Source organism: Carex rostrata, chromosome 17, assembly GCF_964058835.1.
Source record: "Carex rostrata chromosome 17, lpCarRost1.2, whole genome shotgun sequence".
Taxonomy (NCBI): domain Eukaryota; kingdom Viridiplantae; phylum Streptophyta; class Magnoliopsida; order Poales; family Cyperaceae; genus Carex; species Carex rostrata.
The window spans coordinates 960,463-973,733 of NC_135934.1; the positions used below are offsets into that span (position 1 = coordinate 960,463).

At 33.1% G+C, this 13,271-nt stretch overlaps 2 protein-coding genes across 2 annotated transcripts; both read left to right on the forward strand.

Annotated features, from left to right (window-relative positions):
• Window positions 1-4,456: 4,456 nt before the first annotated feature.
• Window positions 4,457-6,233, forward strand: LOC144568640 (GDSL esterase/lipase At5g45910-like). The gene is made up of 4 exons (XM_078319014.1): window positions 4,457-4,532; window positions 4,611-4,759; window positions 5,153-5,429; window positions 6,007-6,233. Exons 1-4 carry the CDS (start codon window positions 4,457-4,459, stop codon window positions 6,231-6,233), a joined length of 729 nt encoding a protein of 242 aa, XP_078175140.1.
• A 770-nt stretch (window positions 6,234-7,003) lies between these two features.
• On the forward strand, window positions 7,004-9,702 carry LOC144567927 (GDSL esterase/lipase At1g28590-like). Its single transcript, XM_078318124.1, has 5 exons — window positions 7,004-7,318; window positions 7,875-8,090; window positions 8,524-8,672; window positions 8,803-9,079; window positions 9,335-9,702. Exons 1-5 carry the CDS (start codon window positions 7,057-7,059, stop codon window positions 9,559-9,561), a joined length of 1,131 nt encoding a protein of 376 aa, XP_078174250.1. The 5' UTR covers window positions 7,004-7,056; the 3' UTR covers window positions 9,562-9,702.
• The last annotated feature ends 3,569 nt before the right edge of the window (window positions 9,703-13,271 follow it).

The following is a 13,271-nucleotide window of genomic DNA, read 5'->3' on the forward strand; positions in this document are numbered from 1 at the left end:
TTCTTGCTGTGTATACCCCTTAGCAACAAGACGTGCCTTATACCTCTCAATTGAGCCGTCAGCTAGACGTTTAATCTTGAGAACCCATTTGTTCCCAATTGCCTTGCGTCCTTCAGGGAGATCAACTAATTCCCAAACACTATTTGATCTCATTGACTCAATTTCTTCTTCCATTGCTTTCATCCATTTCTCTTTAGCAGGACAAGTGAGAGCCTCTCGAATATTTCTTGGCTCTTCTTCATCTTGCATGACAATCATGTAAGATTCATTTTCGATTGGAAAATGACGTTTAGGGACTCTAGCACAATTGCTATGCCTAATTTGTGATTGTGCTGAACTTGGCTCAGCATCATCTACAGACTTGCTCCCACTTGGATGAGATACTGTTGGAGGTTCAGGAATATGCACCAAACGATTTGCAACAATTAAATCATCTTGCTCCTCTACTTCATATAGAGAAAATTCCTGACTTATCTCACCCTTTCTTGGAAATTCATTTTCTATGAAAATGACATCTCGGGACTCAAATTCTGTTACACTCCCACTCGATTGTTCACCAATGAACACATAACCTTTGGAATGTTCAGAGTATCGTATAAATATACTCTTTTTACCTCTTGGACCCAATTTACCATGTTGATGAGACAAATCATGAACAAAGGCAGCGCATCCCCAAGGTCTCAGATTACTAAGATCTGGTTTTCTATTAGTCCAAAGTTCGTAAGGAGTTGAAGAAACAGATTTAGAAGGTACACGATTTAGAATATAGGCAGCTGTCAATAATGCATCACCCCAAAAATTGATTGGCAGATTTGCTTGAGCCATCATTGACCTAACCATTTCCAAAAGAGTCCGATTTCTCCTTTCAGCCACTCCGTTTTGCTGTGGAGTATATGGCATGGTTAGTTGCCTTAGTATTCCTTTTTCTTCGCACATTTGTTTGAACTCATCAGACAAATATTCGCGACCGCGATCCGTTCTTAAGGCCTTAACCTTTCTGTCTAATTGATTTTCACATAAAGTTATAAATTTCGTGAAACAAGAAAGAGCGTCAGATTTATGAGATATCAAATAGACGTGACCATATCACGTATAATCATCAATGAAGGTGATAAAGTATCTACCTCCATGTCGTGCCCTCACATTCATTGGTCCACAAATGTCAGAATGAATTAATTGCAATGGAAATTCAGATCTGGTTCCTGTTCCAAACGGTTTTCTTGCCATTTTTCCTTTTAAACAATTTTCACATGTTGGTAGACTAACCCTTTCAATTTGGCCTAACATGCCTTCCTTGGCTAATCTATCCATTCGTTGCTGTCCAATATGGCCTAATCTCATATGCCATACATTCACATCAACATTTTCATCAGCATATGATGTAATTAAAGAAAAATGGGTATTAGAAGTCATCATATTAATAACATCCAGAATAATAAAACCATTCGATACATATCCATAACCATAACACACATCATCCAGATACAACTTAATACAAGTACCACACATGTTCAAAGTAAATCCAAATCTAAGAAGAACTACTACAGATACAAGATTTCGTCGAATGTCAGGTGCAAAGAGAACATCATGTAAGAGGAGGGTTCGACCATCACGCATCTCCAACTTGCATGTGCCTATACCCTTGACTGGTACACGAGAGTTGTTTCCTACATAAAGCCATTTTGAACCTTGCGGAATTCGACGAAAATCCACAAACAAATCACGGTCTTTGGCTACATGGTCTGTTGCCCCTGAGTCTACAGTCCACAAAGGATGAGAATCAGCAATAAAAACATAACTGGAAACATATGAAAAATATAAAAGTTTTTCTATAATTTGTACCTTGCGGGGCTCTTTGCATTCACGAGCATAGTGACCCTTCTTGCCACAATTGAAACACTTGATCTTGGCCTTATTATGCTTCTTAAAATTCTGAGAAGCCTTTCCCTTGCCACGATCTTGCCCCTTATGCTTTTTCTCTTGTTTGCCCTTCTGACCATAATTTGACTTACGCTTCTGGCCTTGCCCTCCATGAGAGCTTGAACCAGCCAAATGCACAGCAGATTCAGTTTCTTGAGGCTTGGATGCCTCAATACGATCTTCCTCAAGTTCCAAATGCCTTGCTGCATCGTTGAGAGTTTTAATACTCTCATTGTGGGTCAGATTCACCTTCATGTGTTCCCAAGTATGAGGAAGTGAACGAATCACTGCTTGAAGTTGTTGCTCTTCAGTCAAAACATGGCCAGCGTCCTTCAACTCACTAATCATATTTGACATCTCCCTGAGATGTTGCCGCATGCTATGATTAGGACGCTTCTTGTAAGTGTCAAACTTGATGGTGAGTTGTCTCAGTTTTGTAACAGAAGTTCCACCAAACTTCTGCTTCAAAGCAAGCCACATCTCTTTTGCAATCTCATGTTGCCTAAACTCACGCATCACATCATTATCCATACTGCTCAGCAATGTAATACGAGCAATGGAGTTCTTCTTTTTCCAGGACTCATATGCAGCACTATCAGCAATGTGCTTTGCAGTTGTACCTTTTTCTGGTTCGGTTAGAATATGATCCAGGACCGAAAGAACCTCTTGTTCTTCCAGGACATACTGAATTTTCATGGCCCAAATTTCATAATTATCGCCATTCAGTTTTTCACCCTTATTGAGTTCTGCCACAATATTCCTAGATGCAGATGCCATTTCACTAAGAATTTACAATTAAACTAAGTTAGGACATATCACAATTCTGATGGCTTAATACAAATTATTTAATACCTAGCATAACAATTCTAGTTTTACAACAACTGTGAAATAATTTAATAATAATAATACTTATAGATTAAAATCGAAAGATCACTAAGTTCACAATCATCATTTAATTCTATAAATTTTATTACTATTAATTATTCACTGTGCAAAACTCCCACTAAAATTATACAAATAATATATAAACGAAAATTATATATAAAAAAAAATTGATACAGAATAATGCATAATTTCATAAAAAAAAATAGATGCATAAATCCATATTAAAATATATATATATATATATATATATATATATATATATATATTCTAACTAATTGTATAAAACAATATAATTTGATACAAAAAAAAATTATTTATACAACTAATTCTATGAATTTAAAAAAAAATTCGGACTAGAATCATTTGGATTGAAAATTCTTGAGAAAATCCGAAAAAATAGAAATTCGGCAAATTCCGAAAATTTGTTCTTTGGACGTGAAAAAATAGAAAAAATAGAAATTCGGAAAATATCAACCATCAAATCCGAAAAAATAGAAATTCGGCAAGTTCCAAAAATTCTTGAGAAAAAATGGTTCTTTGGACGGTTGTGATTCATTTGGACCAAAAAATTGTCCAACCAGTTGTATTAGATCCATAATAAACTAAAGATGCATGGTTTTGCTTTGCATCTCCCATTTTCACTATACAACATCACTGTTTTGCAATGCATCTCCAAAAGATACATTTAAAAAATCTCCAAAACAATGAATACAAATATAAAACGTATTTATATCTGAAAAATTAATTTTATAAAACGTATTTATTTTTATAAAACGTATTTTATAAAAATTTGTGAATAAAAAAAAATACGTATTTAAAAAAAAATTTGTGAATCAAATCTTAAAATTAATTTTCGGAAATTCTCCAAAAAATCTGAAAATTTCTTTACAATTAATTTTCGGAAAATTTTCAGAAAAAAACTGAAATTATTTAAAGAAAATAAAATCAGAAAAAATTTCGGAGAAAAAAAATTTAATTATAACAGATTTTACGTATGTATTAAAACCAGAATACATGCCATAACTAGTGCTCTGATACCAATGTTAATTAACGGATAGAACTTACAAATTACTCCGTTAATCTTCGTGCGGAAGCGGATCTTGCGAGCGTAGCAGTATTACTGGTTCTGCAAGGAATCACAAGCCGAAGCCGGAAGCCCTGCGTTTTTCACGACCTAAAACCTTCAATCCTAATTAACAGAGTGCTTCTTGGTGCTCTCTATCTTTTCTCTCTAATTTTGGTTGTTACTATTCACATGTTTTTCTAATTATTTCTGTTAAGTAACTTAGAGAAAGAGAGGGATTGGGTTTATATAAAAACCAATGCACCTCTTCATTATGAATCAACACCTTTTCATAACGGATCAGGTTTTGGATTCGGGTTTCCCATAACGGGCGTATTATTTAATTAATCCAACAAAAATGATATCCTTTCTGTCCATACATTTTCTTTTTATATTATTTAGTTATTTATTAAGTATTCATTACTAAACCTTTTTAAATATAATATAGCTGAAGAGTTTGACCTACCTTTTGTTCCACCTTATTTGGCGCATAATGCAAGCTTTGAACAAGGAGCAAACTTTGCTGTTGCCGGTGCCACGGCATTGGATTTTGATTTCTTTGTGAAGAACAACCTCTCAAATTCATTCATGTTCAACAGTTCCCTCAGTGTACAGCTTGGATGGTTTTCTGAGTTGAAGCCTTCCCTCTGCAAGTTCTCTGAAGGTCGTTGCTCTGCAAATTTTATTACAATAACAAAATGGCACTTGAATTATTAATTTAAGTTTTCCATTTTTGTAATAGAATGCGAGGAGTACTTTAGTAAGTCATTATTTATCGTTGGAGAATTTGGAGGGAACGACTATGCGTTCATGAGATTAGGAGGCAAAAGTCTTGAGCAAGTGCATGGTTATGTGCCTATGGTCATTAAAACAATTTCTGCTGCGACTGAGGTACATTTATTTTAACATTTCTTTAGTGCTGAAACACTTCATATTGGTACATATATATATATAATCTCCAGTAAGTAAAAGAGTTAATATTCACAAGGTTAAAGACGAAATGCTCGAGTAATCTTTATTTACACTTGAAGAACTCTCGAGGGAAAGAAATTTGGCAAATAGACAAAGCTAAACTATGATAACATGTGAGTATTAAGCATACCGCAAAAGCAAAAAGCAAAAAAAAAAAAAAAAAAAAAAATCGTTGGTAGCCACTAGCAATCATTTCAAAAAAAAAAGGGGGGCATATCATCATTCGTAACTTATTAATCAATAGTGTCATCCTCCAAATCATGCTAAATATTGAGCCACAAAACATACAACTAATAATAAGTTTCTACATAGAGTCTAATTAAAGAAGGAGCTAAAACAATAATTATACCGGGCGTATGGCCAGACGGGTGTATGCCTGTAAATCTAGCACAAAACACTAGTAGACCTAAGGAGGACTATGAGCCTGAAACAGGGTGCCTTAAGGACTCGAATTATCTATCGAGGCACCACAATGCAGAGCTCTTAAAGGCGATAAAGCATCTACAACACAAGTATCCACATGTCAGGCTTATCTATGCGAGCTATTATCGCCCCATTATAGATTTCGTCAGGATGCCAGACCGCTTTGGTAAGCTTCCCTTCCTTGTACAAGATAGAGATTAATTAGCCAATGATAAAAAGTCAAATATTAGACAGTTAAGGTTAATTATTTAGTATTCTTAGCACTCAACACATTATGTGTAATATGGAAAACTGTTTAACAAATTATCATCTGGGTGGAAGAATATTAATAGGAGAAATTAATTTTAAGAAAATGCCAAATGGAAAGTGATATTTATAGTGCTCATACCATTATAAAATGAATTGATCTACAAGCTTTAACCTTGTTAGAAATCAAAGGTTCTAATATTGTTCTATGTTCATAGCAATTTTAAATCAAAGTGCTTTTTTCTCTCTCCTTGACCAAATTAGCATTCATAAAACTTGTTTCAGAAAAAGGTCCAAATCAAGGATTATTAATTAGGTGGCATTGCACACATGAAATTAGATTTCAATGTTGCAATTAAGCACAAAGAAATGCTGCAGAACCCCTAATTGACACAATGAAATAAAGTAAAATCATTCAAGGAAAAACTTAAAGATGATATCAAACTGACTGATATTATTTCTAACATTCTCACCTGTACCACTTCTATTAATTGCAGGATTAATTGATACCCCTCCAAGGACTTGCTGTGGAAATGCGACTAACCAGTACAACTTGGACCAAACCAAAGTATGCGGCATGCCAGGTGTTGGTTCATGTGAAAATCCAATGGAATATGTCAATTGGGATGGTATTCACTTAACTGAGGCTGCTTATCACCGCATCGCTGAAGGATGGCTAAGAGGCCCTTATGCCGAACCACCAATACTCAGCATCGGCAATTAGAGGATTTCTAGATACATTATTGCAAAAAGACAAACTGCATACACTTGTTCTTCTGTTAAAAATAAAAGAGGAAAATCAAATGGAAGTAAGAAAAGACAATGAAAATTTTAAAATTCTGTGGGACTCGATTGCTTTCAATTGAAGAATAAATTCAGATATTATTTGGTTTAACCCCATTTAAATATACACTTTTCACAGTGAGTATACTCTTCCAAACTAGATAAATCAGCATATATTCTTAATGTTGTAATTTCTTTGGGTTCAATTCAATTTAATTTGACCTATTGAGGAAATTTGAGGAAATATGAACTGTAGTGTGCAATTGGTCAAAAGTCCTTTGGGCCATTTTGAATTGGTCAGCCACGCACCAGCGAAATTATTGAATTGCTTGTTTCGTGATCAATCACACATTAATTTTTGAACTGATAATACTGGAAAATTTCTACCTATTATTTTAAATTTTAATAATTGATTTTGACTACCCTTTTACAAAACAACCAAACATTTTGATGAGCTCAACAATTAATGCACTCTGTTTTCTTTTACTTTCTTTTAGAAGCAAGTTCAACCAAATAATAGTGTTTGTAGGTACATTCCAGTGTTGACATAAGAATTTCGATTATTTTTTCTATTTTACATCTTCTTAATGGTGCCCAATCAAGTCAACGGTTTATCCATGTGATTGAAGTGCTAAATTGGCTCCTTCGAGATCTTACATGCTCAAGCCTTTGTATATATATTTTTTTTTCCTCCTCTCTTAGGAACTGCACATGCATAGCTATGATTATATGAATGCAAGATTGCAAGTCGATATTTCATATTCATGAATTCATTACATCAGTACGTAATGAAGCTAGTACTATTCCTCCTGTTATCTATACCATGTCTGAGTCATGGCAAAACACAGATAACATCGATTTTTAGCTTCGGCAACTCATATGCCGATACAGGAAACCTATTTATTCTAGGGACACAGAATCTGACACTTGGGCCAGTCGTGTCAGGTTACCCACCTTATGGTATGAACTTCTTTCATCATCCCACCGGCCGCTTCTCTGATGGGAGATTATTACTGGATTTCATTGGTAAGAGTACTTTTCAGATATTAGTTTCATGCAATGCAATCAACATTATTTTTATTTTCTGTGCAAATAATATAAAAGGATTAAACAAATCTAATGTGAGTTATACTAAAAGCTTGGCTTAGACTCTTTCCTTTTTAGTAAGAATCATGTGCATATGCATTTTCCCTTTTATACTGTTGATCAGAAGCTGACAAATATGCATTACTTTTACGGCTTCCTTAATTTATATATTATTTAATTTTGTTTCTCTTTTATTTTATTTTCGTTTTTGGTTGTCTTTCTATGCAACTTTTACTAATATATGTTTCTGGTTGTTTACTTTCTTGTTCAATTTAATTTATGAACTGTTTGATGAACTGTTTAATTTTCACTATCAAGGAGAAAATATTTAACAGTACTAAGCAAAAATGTTATACATATCCCCATTCCTTTCTACTAACTTGATTTCCTCTAATTGAATACAGTTCTTAATTTTCAACAATAATCAAAGTAATTAAAATGAGAGATAAATATTAAGACTTGATTTAATTAATATTGGATTTAATTTTCTAAGCAGCCCAAGCATTTGATCTACCGTTTCTACCACCATACTTGGGCCACAATGGAAGCTTCCAGCATGGCATGGACTTTGCAGTTGCTGGTGCAACGGGATTAGACTATTCCTTCTTTGTGAAAAAAAATGCAACATTTCCAACTCTTTTAAATACAACGCTAAATGTTCAACTCGGATGGTTCCTGGATTTGAAGCCTTCGCTTTGCTCTTCATTTGACAGTACCCATCTCTGTTTTAAAGTTCCATGGCCTGGTGAAGGCATACTGTAAATTCATAGCATGCCAACACGATACTCCTTCAATGGCATGTTGCCTATGTGACATTCGGATCAGTATATGATGATGAAATGCAACACCATTATATCTAATTGGAGGAATTAATTGATTAAATACCAAATACAATAGTTCAGTGACTTGACCTAATAAAAAATTTATGGTCTAACTTCCAATTGAACCAAGTGGAATTATTCATTTGTTTAGGGTTTTGGTTTAATTAGGGTTAGTGGCTCTTGAAAATTTAAGGTCTGACTTCAAATTGAACCAAGTGGAATTATTCATTTGCTTAGGGTTTTGGTTTAATTGGGGTTAGTGGCAAGACCTAAGCACAATTTAATTATTTATTTAAATGAATTAGTCATTCGATTTATGTTTAGGTTGCAGGAAATTCTTTCGTAAATCACTCTTTATTGTTGGAGAATTTGGTATAAATGACTTTTCGATTGCCATTTTGGGTGGGAAGACCTTAGCTGAAGTTAAAAGCTACATTCCCTCTCTTGTTAAAGTCATCACAAAGGCAATTGAGGTTACAATTTGAATTATTGTTTACTCTTATTTTGTTGGTTTGTCACATATTCAATATTTTCTTTTCAAGTTCAATTATATAAAACACAATATACTCTATTTTTTTATCTTATTTCTATGCATTCTTGTAGAGACTAATCTGCGAAGGGGCATTGACTATAGTGGTACCAGAGAATGTGCCATATGGATGCATACCAGTGATTCTGTCGTTGTACCAAAGCACAGATGAATCAGATTATGATCCTCATACCCGGTGCCTGAGGAAATTCAATGAATTGTCACTGTATCAAAATAAGCTCCTGAATAAAGCCGTCAATCAGCTTAAGTTGAATTTCCCACATGTGAGACTCATCAATGCAGAGTATTATCGTCCCATAACTGAATTTCTCAAGAATCCTAAGCACTTTGGTATGTTATTTTTCACCATTAATGTCATAAGATTATACCTATATAGGTATGGGTACAAGTAATACTTTTTCAAAGATGAAAGAATATTGATACAGATACTTTTGGACAGAACATAGTAAAAAATGTGTGATAATTAAATTGGTCTGTCATAATAATTAATATGCAAGTAATACAAATTATGTGTGCAAAACATTCCTTTTTATTCTCTTATAAAAGAAGCGAATTATAGATAAATTGGCCTCCATTATAATGTAGGATTCATAGACACACCACTACGAGTATGTTGTGGAGTAGGAGGTACATATAACTTCAACATAAGTCAGGGATGCGGCATGCCAGGTGTAAATGCTTGTCAGAATCCATCAACCTATCTCAATTGGGATGGGGCCCACTTAACAGAAGCTGCTGCTCGCTACATCGCCCACGGTTGGCTCAGAGGTCCTTATGCTGATCCACCTATTTTAACTGCTATCCACAACTGACAAAATAAGTTACTCGAGAAGACCCTGGTTGATTATGAAGAATAAAATCAAATAAATTTGTGTTGAACTTCTTTTTCTTCTTTTAATATTCCACTTTTTGTTTCCTTGGATCCTTAAATGCTTAGAAGAATTAGGCCAACATGACACGGGAACTCAGTAATTTATCTTCTTTTTATATTTTGAATAAAGCTAGGTTGAAAATTTCCACATGCATAATTTATTACCATTGACAAGCACATCAATGCATCTTATCACTTTCTGAATCCATATCTTCTGGCATACGATTCAATTTTCTAATTGATTGGTCTTGGGATTGAAATTTTAAATTAATTATCTGGCTACTTTCAATGCACCACACATTAATTTTATCATTGAGCTCTCATTTCTACCAGTAGCACAATAAATCAGAGAAAGAAACGTCACAAAATGTCTTTCAATTAGGATAAAGTCTGGGTGCTATAGTAATTGTTCCGACAACCAAACAATCCAAACAACCAAATCAAACAACCAAACAACCAAAATCTAAACTTAATTATTGTTAGATCTTTAATACAATATACCGAAACCCCGGTCTATACTATACAAGATATTCATACGCTTGTGAATTATTCGTAAAGTGGACCATTAGAGTTAATAAATATTATTAGTTCTGATTTTAACCCATCAATTATCAATGTTAATTTCACTAATTTGCAAACTAATAGATAAACATTGTGCCTTTTTTTTCACCATTTTTTTAGAAAATGCAGACACAAAATGAATTATGTTTGTGGTCTTGCTATCCAAAATCAAGATTCAGATTCTCACAAACAATTACTAAAATTGGTACAATAATCATAAACTTAGTACAATGATCATTCTCACAAACAATTGCTAAAATTGGTATTAACAAACAATTACACAAAATACACACAACATTGGTACTTAATAACAATTGCTGGACCTCTTAACTGTAATTAAAAAAATGTTTATACCTAATATTTATCCAAAAAAATCCTAAATAATCATGAGAAAGTTCAAGATAAAAATAAGGATAGTTGTCATGATTATTTATCAAGTTCATATTTGTCTCATGATTAGTTATCAATGAGGATCCTACAGAAAGAAAGAATGTGGTCCAATTGTTATTAAAAATTTAAAACTGTATCAGTAAAGGAGAAAACAGGATGATAGTACGGAATTTTCGGTGTTGTGGGTTTTGCAAACCATCTTGTATTATGGTTTCTTATGTTTGTAGTTATTTCTTTATGAGATCAGAATTTCTGACGAAACTCTGAAGCGCAAAACAGAATTTCTTAAAAAAACGGAAGATTATTTATCAATTCAGAGGGATGAATTATACAGTTTAGACTTCAGAGGGCTAGTACCAGGTCCAGTAGCAGAAGGTAGCTAAGGCTATCGGGCACATGCGGCAAAGTGGTACTGTGCCGGCGATCTCCCTTTTTTTTGCGTATCGCGCATAGACACGCGTCTCAAGCTCAGAGACGAGGGTTAGTTTTTTTTTTATTATTCATGATCTCTCTTGCTGGACTCTGGACTCTGGGTCAGGAGTAGGCAACTTATTTTTTCAAGGATAGGCAAGTCTAAAAGAAGCCTGATCACAAAAAAAATAAAAATAAATAAATAATTCAAAGGTAGGACAATGCCTATCTCTGTTACACGTTAGCTTAGTCCACAAGCATAGTACTTTTTTGTTAATCACTCCGCTATAATAAACACTATTTAAATCTTTGATTATTTTTTACTTTCGAGAGTTCGACAAAATATATATCTACTCATTTTCTCCCTTTTCCATCTATCATTCACGTACCTTTTATTTATGCTGATTCAACATCTTTTTCTTAATTTCTTAGTTATCGGCTTATCGCTGATCATTTGGTTTCTATTTACTATTACCTCAACAAGAGGAGGGATCTAATTACATCATTTTATCGTGACACATTTTGGTTCTGAAACCTTCAAAAATAACTCAAATTTTGGATTTACAAATGTCATTATGCACCCTCCAGTCCATTTTTCTTGGTTCCAAATCCTTTAAAAATAACTCAAAATTTGAATTTGAATTTGGACCGGACAAGGATAATTCAGACTAATTCAATAATTCAAATTCTAAATTTACAGAGTCTTTTTTTATATTTTGTGTCATAGAATGATTCAAATTCAACCTCAAACTTTGAGTTACTTTTTGATAATCCAAATACATTCTCAAGACTTATTTCTTTTTTAAGAAATAGATTTTTTGACAATCCGAATTAAGCATGACCTTTCATACTTTTTTTAAGAATTTATATTTATAAATATGTTAACTATATGTTCAAAAATACAGTATTATAAAAACTTCTACACTAATTTATGATTTAGTATAATTGTATAAAACCTCACCTGTTGAGTCTTAACACCTTTTGTTTGAAATATAAGCATCCTAACCAGATGGCAAGTGCTTGTACGTTCATGATAATATATGTCGATATAAATCTTCATTCTATTATTATGCACGTTGGGTGTTCGATCCGCCAACGGCTACGATTGAGAGATGAAACTTCGGATTTGATCTCAGCTCTCCAATTACATAATTTGTCTTCTTTTGATTAAATGCATCTCTTTTATGTATAGAAGTCTAAATTTAGTTAAAAATATACCCACCACATGTGCTGCCACACGATACATTACAATTTAAAATTAACAAATTCTGAAATATAGCTATATATTTATTTGTTTCCTTATTCCTTTATTTCCATTTTTTTTTCTCTTCAATTGAGAAGACTCCACCTTCCATTTTCTTATTTATTGTTTCCTTACTTCGTTTCTATACGAATCACAATGGAAATCATTTTTTTTTATTTCCTTATTTTTCTTTTTTTTGTTTCTATACATATTGGTGTGGGCAATTTAGAATATATTTTCAATATATAATATATCAATGTGTGTATGTGTGGGATCATTTTTATTAATACCCAAAAAAATAGAAAATTTTAAAAATAACCTCGGTTTTTTTTTTTTATTGATGCCCTAACCGCTTGGAAGCGGAGCGGGTTGGATCAAGAGGAAACCGCCCAAATCCGGGGCGCTCCAGGCCCCACCAAACCGCCCAATATATAAGCGGTTTATTAAAACACCAAACCGCCCAGTTTTGTAGCGGTTCAATATATTAATATTCGGAGAGTTCATTAAATATATAAAAATATATAATATTCGGATATTCGGATTCATTAAATGTCGTCGGATATAATATTCCAAATACCAAACCGCCCGCGTTTTTAGCGGTTCATTAAATATATAATATTCACAACAATATATTAATTTTAAAATTAAAATATTCGAATCTGATCCAACAGTATATTAAATATTAAATTAAAATTAAAATATTTGAATCCGTGATTCAACAGTATATTAAATATTAAATTAAAATTAAAATATTTGAATCCGTGATCCAACAGTATATTAAAAAATTAGAGTTAATTAGAGTTGTTCTCGGCTCCATTATTTATTCTTCTCTCCTGTCATTCTGCACTTTATTCTTTCTCTCCCATCATTCTATACACTGGCCAGTCATTTTACTATTTGAGAGAAGGCGATTTATTTAGCGATTGAAGGCGATTTATTTGACGATTGAAGAAGAATTTTACTGTAACAGGTATTTTTTTTTAATTATTTTCTGTTTTATTACTAAATTAGTTATTACTGTAACTGTTGCTAAGGTACATTACTTT